At 39.0% G+C, this 15,113-nt stretch overlaps 1 protein-coding gene across 3 annotated transcripts in view; it reads left to right on the plus strand.

Moving 5' to 3' along the window:
* Nucleotides 1-15,113, plus strand: part of epha3 (eph receptor A3) — a 98,470-nt gene that overhangs the window by 55,013 nt on the left and 28,344 nt on the right. For all 3 annotated transcript variants that reach the window (XM_086266825.1, XM_086266822.1, XM_086266824.1), the window contains exons 5-7: nt 5,166-5,525; nt 9,489-9,613; nt 14,352-14,514. In XM_086266825.1, the coding sequence (XP_086122951.1) occupies nt 5,166-5,525; nt 9,489-9,613; nt 14,352-14,514 (648 nt within the window). The remainder of the gene's footprint in view (nt 1-5,165; nt 5,526-9,488; nt 9,614-14,351; nt 14,515-15,113) is intronic.

Here is a 15,113-nt window from a genome sequence, read left to right on the forward strand (position 1 = left end):
TATCACATAGTGAGTCAGTGAGTCTCATATGTTGCAGTTTGTATTTTGTGTCACTAATATAAAGGTTTCCAGACATTTTAAACAACTTATTGTTTTGCAGTCGTCCATGTTTGCCCATGAAAATAAACACCTTCAGCACAACATTGGAATTCCAGAGATAACACACTGGGAAAACAGTGAATAAGTGGACACAGGAAGATAAAAATCCCTCATTTTTTTAAAAGGTCACATTTTCTACCACCTTTTGCACTTCCTGTGTGAATCTGTTTGCCTCCATCTCATGCAAATGGATTGCAGATGCAGACGACTCCTGCAAGTATTCAAAAATGCATTCTCTCTAAACCAATAAATCACTGCATTCCCTGATGTCAGATTATTGATACATCCGTTACTAACGGGGCTAGGAAGAAAAAAAAAACTGTGTGGGGAATGGTGGAAAATATAACGCCCGCAGCCGCAGACAGAATGCTAATTATAACGACAATCACAGCAGGTCCCTGTTGTGATTATCTCAACATCATCTTGTCAACTACGCAAATTTGATCTCATTGGGACAAACTGAGCAACGCTAGAGCTGAAAATGAATAGATAAGTTGTTAGGAGATAATAATCGTGATTATCTCAGGAGAGGTCTTTTACTGTTAGCGGTGTGATAAAGGTTGTTTCAAGCTGACTTTGGAAATTTGTTGGCAAGAAAATTTCAAAGGTCAGAGGGAAGGTTGAAGAAAAGGAGAAAATGTTTCTATTTTGTTCTTCATTCAGTACAGGGAGTGCAGAATTATTAGGCAAGTTGTATTTTTGAGGAATAATTTTATTATTGAACAACAACCATGTTCTCAATGAACCCAAAAAACTCATTAATATCAAAGCTGAATGTTTGTGGAAGTAGTTTTTAGTTTGTTTTTAGTTTTAGCTATTTTAGGGGGATATCTGTGTGTGCAGGTGACTATTACTGTGCATAATTATTAGGCAACTTAACAAAAAACAAATATATACCCATTTCAATTATTTAATTTTTACCATCCATCCATCCATTCGCTTCCGCTTATCCTTTTCAGGGTCGCAGGGGGCGCTGGAGCCTATCCCAGCTGTCATAGGGCGAGAGGCAGGGTACACCCTGGACAGGTCGCCAGTCTGTCGCAGGGCTAACACATAGGGACAGACAACCATTCACACTCACATTCACACCTAGTGGCAATTTGGATTATCCAATTAACCTATCCCCACAAGTTGCATGTCTTTGGACGGTGGTAGGAAGCCGGAGTACCCGGAGAGAACCCACGCAAACACGGGGAGAACATGCAAACTCCACACAGAAAGACCCCGGCCTGATGGTGGAATTGAACTCAGGACCTTCTTGCTGTGCGGCAACTGTGCTAACCACCGTGCCACCGTGCTGCCAGTGAAATTTTTACCTTACCAAGGCCCCACAAGCTCATCTTTGATGATACCAGCCCAAACCAGTACCCCACCTCCACCTTGCTGGCGTCTGAGTCGGACTGGAGCTCTCTGCCCTTTACCAATCCAGCCACGGGCCCATCCATCTGGCCCAAGACTCACTCTCATTTCATCAGTCCATAAAACCTTAGAAAAATCAGTCTTGAGATATTTCTTGGCCCAGTCTTGATGTTTCAGCTTGTGTGTCTTGTTCAGTGGTGGTCGTCTTTCAGCCTTTCTTACCTTGGCCATGTCTCTGAGTATTGCACACCTTGTGCTTTTGGGCACTCCAGTGATGTTGCAGCTCTGAAATATGGCCAAACTGGTGGCAAGTGGCATCTTGGCAGCTGCACGCTTGACTTTTCTCAGTTCATGGGCAGTTTGGTTTTTCCACACGCTTCTTGCGACCCTGTTGACTATTTTGAATGAAACGCTTGATTGTTCGATGATCACGCTTCAGAAGCTTTGCAATTTTGAGACTGCTGCATCCCTCTGCAAGATATCTCACTATTTTTGACTTTTCTGAGCCTGTCAAGTCCTTCTTTTGACCCATTTTGCCAAAGGAAAGGACGTTGCCTAATAATTATGCACACCTGATATAGGGTGTTGATGTCATTAGACCACACCCCTTCTCATTACAGAGATGCACATCACCTAATATGCTTAATTGGTAGTAGGCTTTCGAGCCTATACAGCTTGGAGTAAGACAACATGCATGAAGACCCAGGAACCCTGACAGAAGAGGATGATGTGGACAAAATACTCATTTGCCTAATAATTCTGCGCTCCCTGTATGAATCATTGCATTATTGCTATTATTAAAATGTAACACATGTCGCACAGTACCACTTACATATGACGTTAAAAAATTATAGTATGTTGCTGTTCATCTTGACTTGACTTTTCCACAACCGTATTGTAATGTTGACCGACTAATAATTAGAGATTAGGGCCACTTTTTCCTGCTTTAGCTGACCACTTCACACATTAGGGTTAGGCGCTTTGCACATGATCATGACCGTGCCATTGCCGATGACCGATAGCATTGCTGCAGGGCAGCAGAGGAAGTTAAACTGCACAATTATGGTAGCACCATTCATGACACACAAAGTGTGGCCCACATGTAAAAGGCGCAGAGGTCAGAGCTGACCATAATTAGACAGATAGCAGCTGAACAGCTAAAACTGTATTAATTCATCACATTTTCTGGCTTGTTACTTTTTTAAATTAGACCTATAGTATAGCTGTCCTACAGTTCTTTTTTTTGTTTGTTTGTTTAGGCGTTAAATATTTCATCTGTCTTCCCTTCGGTCTTCACCATGCGCTGCATACACACTGTGGAGAAAAAAAAAGTTAACAAGATAAGCCAGCATCTGCAAATGAAAGTCACATAATGGGGTTTTAAAAATCCATCCAGCAGTCAAAAGTATCTTCTTCTGTTTTCTCTCACTTGATGCTGATGATGGATTAGTGTAGCTGCTCCACGCGCATTAACTTCAAAGCATACAGAATTCTGGGTGTAAACTTGTGTTTGCACGCCGCTGCATGCCCAGACATGTCTTTCTTACAAATATTGCTTATATGTGAAGGTGCTATTTGAAGTTTATTATGAACCTTATAATAATGATATTGATTTCATGCACCAATTGGTAAATGAAATAAAATTCACCTTGAGTTATGAGCTATTGCGCTTACTTCGATCATTGTTGATCCACGACATCGTCGCTCATCAGCACAACCCTATCACACAGCACAGTTGCAGACAGGCAGGTACGCAGCCCCTCTCCTTGCTAGCAGGTAAGGTAGCTGACCTTCAGAACAATGAACAACACTGAGGGATTTGGAGAGGTCACTGATGCTCCCGTTTATACATCACGGAAGCATTAAATAGCACATGATAACGTTTGTCATTTAACTAAGGCGTTTACTGGCTAGCTACTATATATATAATAAAACAATAATGTTAATGGCGCAGCCCAGCGCATCTGTAACATTAATAAACAGTGTTAGTTTAGTAGGATAACAAACTAATTTGTGTTCAAAAGCAGAGGCACCACTGTTACTGTATTTGTGGATAACTCTGAGTATTGATCTGAGTATTTGAGTATTGAGTATTTTCATGGGTGTTAATTCTGAGTTTGAAGTTCTAAGTTGCAGTACATGCAGTACACAGCAAAAATGTACATTGCTGAAAGTAAAATGAGTTAACTGACTTCTTGGAGGAATTTAATTTTCAATGACGAATCCAAACTGTTAAAGTTAAAGAAAATATAAGTGACTGAAACTTCTTCCACAGTAGTTTTGCACCTTTAGCTTTAACACATTGTGTTTGGTTTCACGTGCCAGTCAAGATGTGTTCAATCATTTTGACTTTTACTTTAGCTTCCCTGTATGCATGTGCATACAAGCAGTGCAGTGCATATACATGTATGCACATATGGGTAAAGCTAAGCTGAAATGCAGACTCAAAACTCTGATGTGGTCAGTGGATGTTATGTTAGTTGTCCTTTTTTTTACTGATGTTTCAGACCTTTTTTTTTACCACTTAGATATTTAAATGACTGACTTTTAGAAACTTCTTGTGTGCAACTGTATTTAGAGTTAAAAAGTTTGAATCATGTAACTTGACATGTAATTTCACATGTCTTTCAAAGTTAGATTCATGAGACTTGCAGTTATCAGAACTTCTTTGCAGCCAAATCGTGTGTGTATTTTTCTTTTGATTTCTCTGGCTCAAGCACATAAATATCTGCGATGCAGATAACTGAGACAGCCACTACGCATAGTTTGGGAGTGAAGTAAATTCAGCAAAACAAACTAAACAAAGCGTTTTATCTCAAGACACAATCCAGTAAGCCCATTTGAATCTTTTTTTTCCTTCCTCTGCCTTCTCAGTTTCCCCCACTGAGCTATTTGGCAGTTTTGCTATGTCCCCCATGTAATTAGTCATAGTTTTTCATATGAGTATCTGGAAATCTGTTTGTAATAAGACAGATTTTATGTTAGTCTGAGTGAGTCAGACTCACTTGCTCCGACTGTGCCATGCTCCTCTTATTTCTTACGGAATTTGAAAGTGAGATGTAAACACATACATACTGTAGTAGATTCACCTATTTACATTAACATAACCCTAGTATTACGACAACTCATTCACTGTATAGCACTCATAGTAAGAATTTTCTTCCATGAAGATGTCCAAGTAGGCAAATAATGCATTGTGAAATATATATATATATATATATATATATATATATATTTTTTTTTTTTTTTTTTTTTTTTTTGCCTTTTTGTGAATTGTCTTCCTTATGAAAGAAAAAGGAAAAACTTTGGGAAATTTAAGGAAGAATAAACACCAAATCCAGCTATAAATGGGTGATTTTTCACAACCCTGCTCCAATTCTCAAAGAGAAAGACATAACAGCAAAGAAGTAAAATGACCATATAGTTAGAGTTAAAGTTCATGTTACATGTTCTGTGTACTACACTTAGCATATGACTTTGCTGTTAAATGTAATTCAATTTAATGCCAGTCTACTGACTGATGTTAATATTGCTTTTCGTCTGTTATGCTGCTGCATTTTCCTTTCTTTGTGTTCTTTCCTTTCAATCTGCCTTTTTATACTATACTAATCAGTTTTTGTGTGTTTTTTATACTACTAAGCGTTCTGTCCTTCTGTAAATCCAGTGACCTGCCTCTCGATCTCACCTCATCTCCTTCTGTCTACCAGGACCTCCTTCAGCTCCCCGGAACGTAATCTCTTCCATCAATGAGACTTCTGTTATCCTGGAATGGAGCTGGCCTGAGGACACCGGAGGGCGCAGGGATATCACCTTCACTGTCCTTTGCAAACGTTGCCGTGCTGTTGCTGCTAATGGCAGCAGCAGTGGGACCCAGCGCTGTGAACCTTGCCGGAGCAATGTTCGCTTCCTGCCAAGAGCCATGGGACTGCACAACACCACAGTGACGGTTGGCGACTTGTTAGCCCACACTAACTACACATTTGAGATTGAAGCACAGAACGGTGTGTCATCGCTGGCACCAAAGATGAGACAGTACGCTGCCGTCACCATCACCACCAACCAAGCGGGTGAGATGTCATGATGTATGGGTGGCTAGCTAAAGATATGAGCTGAGACGATTGACTATACACAATAACAGCAATACTTTTGAACCATTTTGGATATTGATTGAAAGTTGTCTGCGTATAATCAATAAAAAAGATAGATCACTGATGTAAAAAACATAGGCCCATTCTCCAACAACAAAGAAAAAATAGCCTCTGGCAGATCTTAGGTTAAGCAGGTTGGTCATCTCATGCAGGTTGCAAGATTTTGCTTATCTCTATTTTTAGCTGGTCTGAGGACTGGGAACTATGGAGTGGCTGATTCATGCATGAAGAAAAGTGCATTTAATACAAGTGTATTATATGTGTAATAACAAGTACTGTGTGTAAATAAAAAAAATAGCTACCATGTTGATAACATACACAAGCTTCTCCTCCTCCTCCCCCTGTGCTTCTGAATATTCTCATAAAATAATACCCTAGCCTATGGTTTATATACCTCAAACATATGTACTACAACCATCAACCCTGGACATTTACAAGGCGATCCCAGGCCGCTATTCTCTTGTTTAACGACCAGGATCGAATGTCCTCCTCCTTTTCCAAAATATAACTCCTCCTTTTAACATACTCTCTTAACGTGAGGATGGGCTCCTAAAACTCCCATCAATCTTTTTATACAAATATGTCTCCACACATCCAGTTCTTACAAGAAAAAGACGGCAAAGGAAAGCAGTGCCGTGAAATTCCAAGGGTAAAATAAATCTAGCTGCAGCAGAAAGTGCCAAACCTCAGAAATCCATGACTCTAGCAAGGAATGTGCAAAGGTCCCAGTCTAGTTCATCAGCTTATTTTCTTCTTTTTGCCATTCCTTCAGTGTTCCCCTACACATTTTGCCTTTGTGTTTGGAAGCTCAGCATTTTTTTCTCAAGCAGTGTGGTTCCCTACATCCCCCCCACCGCCCTACCGACCTCCTTTACTTCTACCTGTCATGTCCCAAACCAACCCCACACCCAGTTTTTCTGTGTTCCTCTATTTTTCTGTATGGCTCTTCTTCTAAACCTTGAAGGTTGATTTAGCACCTGGAAGGGTGTTTTTTTTTTTTTTTTACAGACCAGACAGATGCGAATTTCTCTCATAAGCTGTCATACAGCAAGGTCAGACTCCATCACATCGATGATGATAGGCAGATGGCAAGAGCAATGAATTTAAACAGAGTCAGAGTAGAGATGCCTTCAAGCAAAATGCAATGAAACCTTTAGTACTTCAAGTCTTTTGCTTGTTTTAAAAGTTACATGCAAATGTCGAGTCTTGGTGCCTCTGCTTTATGAATGAAAGAGACGCTTTCTCTCACAGGTTACAGGGTGTACTGATTATTCTTAGTATCAGTATCAGTAATGTAGTCCCCTTGGAATTCACATGCCTGTAAATCAGGAAAGCTGTGTGGAGAAAAATGAAAATCAAGTAATGTAAAATGTTAAATATTATAACAACAGATCCAAAATTGTAAAAACAGCCTCACACCTGTGGGTACGCTAAACGGGAAATACCATGAGGGTTGGATTGTATTGGATAACTGATTCAGATCTTGCTACTTGCAGCAGTCTTTGTGAAATGTCGTGTTGGGCTGACTTGGTGACAGGCTGATTTTCTTGTGATAGAAAACATGCATGTACTACAGCATGTAGTTTAAGGTTCAGAGAGTTCCAAGAGGGAGACTCAAAAGAGGCACTGCATAGAGTAAACAGTGTACTTATGGAAACTAGACACACAAATACAAATGCAGGAGCTTTGATATATATAAATCACATACCATATAAAGAGTCTGCTGTGTGTGTGCCTTTTAAGTGACAAAATAGGGATAAGCATTAAATGTAGATTTTAAGTGTCTTTCTGGGTGCTCGTATGTTTAAGTGCACATGCATCAAAAGTTCAGATTAAAGCAAAATTAAAAATATACAAATTTGGACAAAAAAATAAAAAATAAGCACATTTTTAGTAAGCATTATATTGTAAGTGTGTGGTTAGTTAGTAGGATTATCTCTGCAATCTGAATATATATTAGATTTGAAGAGGGCTTATCAACACTAAGAGATCTGTGTGTGCACAGAATATCAAAATCCATCTTAGTGTCTAAGTGATAATCAGATGAAATGAAACTCATCTTTACTTACCATTTATCAGTGTGCTCACATAGATGCAAGCAGATTTACACACCGAGAAGGACAACATACACACCTCGGTACTACACCCTCTGTCCCGGCTATTCACACTTACAATCCCCTCTCTCTTTAACAAATATCTCAGCCTGCAGCTGCACACTCTCCATCATCCCTCAGAGTTTACAAGGATTAAGTATGTCAGTGCACTTGCCCCACCCGTCTATATGCTTTCCCTCGAATAAACACACATACTTACACACCAGCACACACGTATAGATGCCAAAGCTGTTAAAAGCTGGATTAAGTGTTTCCCTGGAAGGAGCAGTGTGTCCTGGTTGTGCTGTCAAGGTGCTGTCAGACAGTTCTCCTCCTCTCGCCTCCTTTGCCCTCCACTTATTTCATAACTATGCTAAGAACAGAGTAACTGTGATTCAGATGCAGAGTAATATCTAGTTGCATATCTCTAGTGATATGATAATATGGTTGGTGATGGTAGCCGTTAAACAATGAGAAAGTAAAGGCAAAGTTGTATATTTTCTCTCATTTGGGCAATGATTTTTGCCATTGAATAGCATCTTGTTTAATTTAGTTTCCAATAATAATTACTTCTAACTGTGTGCCAGTGTTGTAGAGGTCACTGTTTCAACATCTGCAGCATGGCCCTCAAATTACGAGTGAATGACAAAGAAGGACAGTTTTTAACACCAGTACAGGCCTGGTATACTGTATCAGTTATGCCTCAGACAAAAAACAGAGTGACAGCAAATTAAGTGCTTAGCAGTAGACATGCCGAGGAAGATAGAAAGGGAAGCAAGGCAAAGGAAACAGAGGAGTAGAGGAACTTGAAGCTGCCTCTAAGCAACCCAGACACAGTAAATCATTACCACCATAAACCACAGAGCCAATAAAAAGCACAGCCTCACCCCACTATCAGAAGCAGAGGGAGAGGAGAAGAGGAGGAGCAGGGGGTATAGAAACAGATTCTCCCCATCTGGATTCATTACAGGAGAAAAAATAACTTCCCGCGGAAATACACACGAGTAAATGTACACACACACTCAGACGCATTCTGCAGCCATATAATCACAATCAAGAAAGGCTTGAACATTTCAAAGACAAACATGTTTTTTCCTGTGGTCTAATAAAATTAAAAGTCGATGCCTCAGATGCCGAGCTGGCCCTGGAGCTGCCTGGCAATTAGAGAGCAGTAAAAAAGGGAAATGAGAAAGGGAGTGAGGAGAGAGACACAGAACGAGAGAGGGGTGCGAGTCTTGATAGAAGGAGAGATGTGCTGAATTACTAGATTGGGACCATGTGAACTCCCTGAGGCAAAGCGGTGCATGGGCAAAGGATTGGCGAGGAAGATTGGCGAGAGAGAAAGCGACTAACCAAAATGGATGAGGACAGCAGAGAGGAAATTGTTTATAGTGTTTTAAATATAAGTGATGGAGGACAAACTACTATACTCTGATCAGAAATAGCAGAAATGATCGTGCTTTTGCTTGTTTTTGGTACACATGTAAATCTTACTGGTCCTAATCTTTACTTAAAACGACAAATATCGATACACATTTTGATAAATTTAAAACCAGTAGAAAATTCCGATATGTTGATCCAGTGCAGTTTCTTGTACATTACTTCACACGGTCTTGTTCCACTCACAACCCTGGGCCTTTGCTTTAGAATGCCACCCCACCAAGCAGCAAACTGAATTAGGCTAACAGGAACTATAGACAATTGCCAGGATTCAACACTGTGGACTGAACTTCCACTGAACCTTACACTAACGGAACTCACTCTCTGACTGTCTATGTCTCCTGCCCAGCTCCCTCTCCAGTAGCAGTGATCAAAAAGGAGAAGACAACTCGAAGCAGTGTCTCCCTGTCCTGGCAGGAGCCAGAAAGACCCAACGGTATCATCCTTGACTATGAGATCAAATACTACGAAAAGGTTGGTTCAGTACATATCACTGTTAAAGTTTTCCTTGTGTGCATTTGCATCATAAAATGTGCCTCTCTAAGAGAAAAAATATCTAACCCTAACTCATTTGGGGGAGTACACCTAAGATGGGAAGATTGTAAGCATTCTCTAAACGTCTGGTAAGAATGATGCTAAATTCAGAAGATAAACGCACATGGCATAGTAATTCGTGAGCCGCTTGTGAATAGATTCTAGTATTTTATTATTTCAATCCAGCTGTGTCTCCAATTTAGGCATCAAAGAGAAATAAATACCCTGAAAACTGGTCACTTGAATTTCCTGAAAATATTTCTCACCAGGGGAATAGACTGAAAAGGTTTACTTACATTTCCACCTTTTTAGGTCCATGTAGTATATCCATCAGTCTTTCTCTAACATTTGGAAGCACATCCTGGACTTATTCTCTGGCCTAGTAGACTGAATTTCTGTGAAAATAATAAAATTTAACTCAACTTTAACCCTTCTAGTCTTTGTAAATGTTATTCGAACTAATGCGAGTTGTAGTTTTGGGTTTTCAGGTACAATTTAAGTTAATATAAATTAAAATGAAATGAAAATGTAGTTGTCGTTATGTTGTGCATAATGTTTTATTTTTACAATAAAAGAAATCTCTTCATCAGAAGACCTCCCTTTCCACCATGTTTTCTTTTTCATGTGACAATTTTTACATTCTTCCTTTCTTTTTGCTTCTCTTCTCTTTCTATCTATCCTTCCATCTCTCATGCTGCCCTCCTCTCTAGTCCACTCCTTAATGGAGACAAGTTTTATGGCAGACAGTAAATGCATCTGTGGGGTCCCTCATTCTTCTGTGAGGGAAATTAGTGCAGAACGAATTACACTGGCTTTCAGCACCAATGCTGGGCTATGGCTGACATTTGATGGTGAAATTAGCCGTGGATGCAAGTTTAATCACTCTGGCAGATTCAGTGTGTGTGTCTGTGTGTTTGTGTGTGTATATGTGTGTGTGTGTGCCCCAAATCAGTTTGCTTGAATGCCAACAGTGGCCCCTAATCTCTTGATTAGTAGGCTGACAGAAGCTGTTTCCTCTCTAAACTCTGGTCTCTGCTCAGCCATCCCTACCTAAGATGTTAAAACAAGGCCGGAAAACAGTGAGAGGAAAAGTTAATGAGTGATGCTGGGTCAGAGCTCACTGCAGGTCTTATTCTCAGCTGTGGTTTTCCAATTGCACACACATGCTCACTTATCACCAATGCACGCTCGTTCAAAAAGGACAGGAAAAATATGAGGGTGGAGCTAAAGTAAAGCATTTTGTAATAAAGCCTTCTGGGTATTTTGCTTGGTAACCGCATTATCTTTCAGGAAGTGCTGGAGACACAAACACGCATACCCACAAAGCAAGTTCCCATAGGATTCTCCTCACTAGACATACATACCCAGGGATTTTAAACCCCTGACAAAAGGCTCTTCCACGCAGAAGAGCAAACTTGGAGAATCATGGTAGATCCCAAGACGAATGCCAGACAGAGGCCTCTTCTTGTTGTAGGCACAGGGACACTGAGGGCAACTAGCATGCCAAGGATAAAGGCCACAGAAGGAGAAACACTGGAACACGAATTCCCCACACCAAGACCACACCATGACTCACTTATGAGACAGAAAGAGGCTTTTAGAGACACATGCACAGACACACAGATATAATTGCACATAGACATAAACAGGATGGTGAAACAGAACACAAAAACAGACTAAGATTAAAGAGATTAAAAGAGAGAGCTTTTACCAAGGAAGTGATGTTCAGGTTTACATCAACAGCCAGACTTTTTTTTCTTTTTTTTGCTGTGGTTTCCTGTCTGGATTTAAACAAGTTTAAAACAGACATTTGCAGTGAGAAGAATTCAGTAATCCAGTAGAAATTTACCAGCGACTCCAGCCTAGCATCTGTCACTGTAGAAACTGCAGTCATATCAAAAAATGCCGAGCATATAGTGCATAGAGTAATGGATCCTCAGTGGACCAACATTTTTTGGGGGGGGTTAACCCACTGAAACCAGAAAGGAAAGTTATAAAATTACAGCCTTGTTGTTTTTGTTGGGTGATAAAATCAAATACTGTTTTATATAAACACTTCATAGTTTAATTTTGGACCATAACATATTTCACTGGTAAAATTTAAAAACAGGAGTTCTCTACTGGGATGTTAATGTGAGGCAAAACAAAAATGTTATTTGTCACAAGTCATTTCATCTCATATTGTGGGCTACCGCTCTAAATCCTGTGATTATTGGCCTTCCTAATGCACCAAATTGCAACGTATTTTCTGTTAACTGATAAAAATGTGTATTTTCCAGACATCTGTGTAAACTTAATAGACCACGTTACTTCAAGATAAAACCACGTGAAGCTAAGGCACTAAGTATAGTGTTAGCGGCTTGATTAAAAATAATCATATTCCTTTGATATCCAGTATTCAACAGATGTGAAATTTTATATATAACATAAGTGAAAAAAAGCACTGGATATAAAAAAGTGTTTTATTGCAGAATGGTAGGAATAATAATAAAAAGAGAGATACTTTTTTTTAATCCCAAAAGTTGAGGTTAGCAGCAGCCAAAACCTAACAAAAACAAACCAAATAAAACCCAGAGCTGTAAAAAACATCGCAAATATTGTGTCAACATAGAACTGTTCTGAAAAGTAAAAAAAAAAAAAAACATTAAAGAGAGGCCTCAATAAATCACTATACATTGAGGAGCTTAAATCTAAAATGAATACTACCTGGGAAGGGTTATACCAGACAAACAAGCCAACTCATTATAATTAAATGAACCACAGCTAACCAGTTTTCTACCTCTGGCTTTGCTCACTTTGCTCTCGCTAGCACACTTGTAAAACTGATGGGTCAGAATGTCTGAATTGCAGGGGCTGCACATTTTATGTCCCATATTTGGGGATGGGGAGGTTTTGTAATAATCTTGGGAATTTCCAACTAGAAGGCTTCCCAGAAGAAGAGAGGTGTTTCATCTTTTGGAAATCCCATGGTAGCTCCATGCTCTCCGTGTCCGTTAAACAAGCTAAAGGGCAGACCGATAAGACAGTTCCTAGTGCACTTTGTGGAAATCGAATTTGTGCGAATACACTTTGCTAATTATTTTTGCGTGTTTTATCACTATAATCTAAAGAGCCGAGAGCCGAGAGAGAACTCCAGATAAAATTAATTTAGGCTGTTTATTTAGTCTTAGACAAAAGGGATTTTTACTAAAACAATTCACAAGACTTCTGCTGTACATCACCCATCTTAGGATCTGTATGTTTTTTTGCCTCTGTGTCTTGTGTGTGTGTGTTTAAGCTATAATTTACTGCAGCTTTGTTTATGTTATCAAAGCACAATTCAGCACTGAGACCATATTAAATCCTTACAGCGTTCTGGTGTTCAACACACAAAAAAGTACATGGAGGCTCATGCACAGAACAGAAAGTACACATGCACACCCACACATACACACACACACACATCTATCTATCTATCTATCTATCTATCTATCTATCTATCTATCTATCTATCTATCTATCTATCTATATATATATATATATGTATATATATATATATATATATATATATATATATATACACACACACACAAAGATACTTGTGCCACACCTGTGTATGATTTTCAGGGGATGACATGCTGTCCTGAACAATGACAAGCTGTAAGAGATTTATAGCTGTGATGAAGGGTTGTTCCAGTGCAGGTCTGGTGTATCAGTTACTGCCTCACACACATGCCCGTTTTAAAAAGCTTTGTGCACCATAAAACTCTGATCTAGTCCATTAATAAGCATTAAGTTTCTTTGGGGGACTGAATTTTTACATGCCAGGGTCTTTGAAAAAAGAGAATATGACAGTGTCAGGAATTTTATAACATTGGCTACATTGCAAAACATGTAGCTCATTTTTAGGATCGCTGAAGTCATCCCTAATAGGTTGTCATTAATATTAACAAGTGGCCTTGTGCGGTTTTCCTCTTAATCCAAAGTTTGTTTTATACCAGAACTGGGTCAGCAATAATGTGCCTGCAGTCCTCTGTGGGCATGGACAAATCTAGCAAATTTTACTCAGGACAGTTGAAGGCTATAAAATACAGAACTGTGTGCACGTGTATTCTATTATACAATGAGATCTTGTTTTGTACCTCTGTAAGATGTACTCAGTGTTAATTAATTTCATAGAGTGCTACTTTCCACCATCCCACTTTTTCTCTGCCCTCTCTTTTCTTTCAGTTTGTTTTTTTTTTCTCTCTTTTTTCTTTTCCTTCCACATCTGGAAACAATGTGTTGAATACAGACCTGGTGTGTAAATCCTCTTGTTGTTTTATCAGTGGAGATCAGTAGGAGAGAAGTCATAAAACGTAAGGGGAAAATTTATCAGATTTGCAAGAATGCTATCAAACTGTCTGGGATGTTTACGCATTTGCATCAGTACAAAAAGAGAGATACATGATTATACTATGGAAAACTTTATGTCTATATATATATATATATATATATATATATATATATATATATATATATATATATATATATATATATATATATATATATGTACACACATTGTATTCATTATTAGTTTACACTACTGCGTCTATAAATTACATAGTACTAAATCAGTATGTTAAATAAATATTTAATTCCTCAAAACGATTTGATTTCTCATCTGTCATCCTGTTTCTTTTTTCTCTTTTTTCTACAGGAGGAGCAGGAGACCAGCTACACAATCCTCCGTGCTCGAGGTTGTAATGTGACCCTGAATGGTTTGAAGCCCAACACTGCCTACTTACTTCAAATCAGAGCCCGTACCGCAGCAGGATATGGAGCCAGCAGCCCCACTTTCCAGTTCGAGACCAGCCCTGACTGTAAGCTCAATAGAGATTAAAATGAAATTAAATTATATGATAGTCCATTAGCCTTTTACATACAATTTTTTATTTTGAATTGTGGGGTTATGAAACCTCTCTGGCAGGATGTGTGCATGTTAATTTTTTTTGTTGGAAGACCTTATGTCCAGTTGTGTAGCAGCTGTTTCAAACATGTTCGCTGACAAGAACAATTTTCTTTCCTTTCTTGCTGTTGGTGAAATTTAGATATTCATGCAGTAACTTTGGCAGAATTTCAGAAGTGAATTCAACCATCACATTTTTTATTGCAGCAAACATGCAAGTGCTTTGGGGAAAATGTGAAAATACTGCCCAAGATTTTTGCTTTACTTTGTGTCTGTTACACGCCTAAGTTGTTTCATTTAGCTGTTACTGTTCCATGGGATAAAAGCTGTGAAAGCACATTATTGTTTATATCAATTTTGCTGCCAAATATGTGTAAGTGTCTCTAGAGTGAGCTGAATCACCTTTACCTGCTCTTGTGGGAACTAAATACAATATCTTATTGAATCAAAGGTATATTTATTCTTGATGTGCATGCAGTACGTTGGAATAGGACTAGCAGGTAATTGAAGTTT

Source organism: Aulonocara sp. 'chitande type north' Nkhata Bay, linkage group LG16, assembly GCF_057382095.1.
Source record: "Aulonocara sp. 'chitande type north' Nkhata Bay isolate Kocher_YH1m ecotype deep benthic linkage group LG16, A_spYH_male_GT1.1, whole genome shotgun sequence".
Taxonomy (NCBI): domain Eukaryota; kingdom Metazoa; phylum Chordata; class Actinopteri; order Cichliformes; family Cichlidae; genus Aulonocara; species Aulonocara sp. 'chitande type north' Nkhata Bay.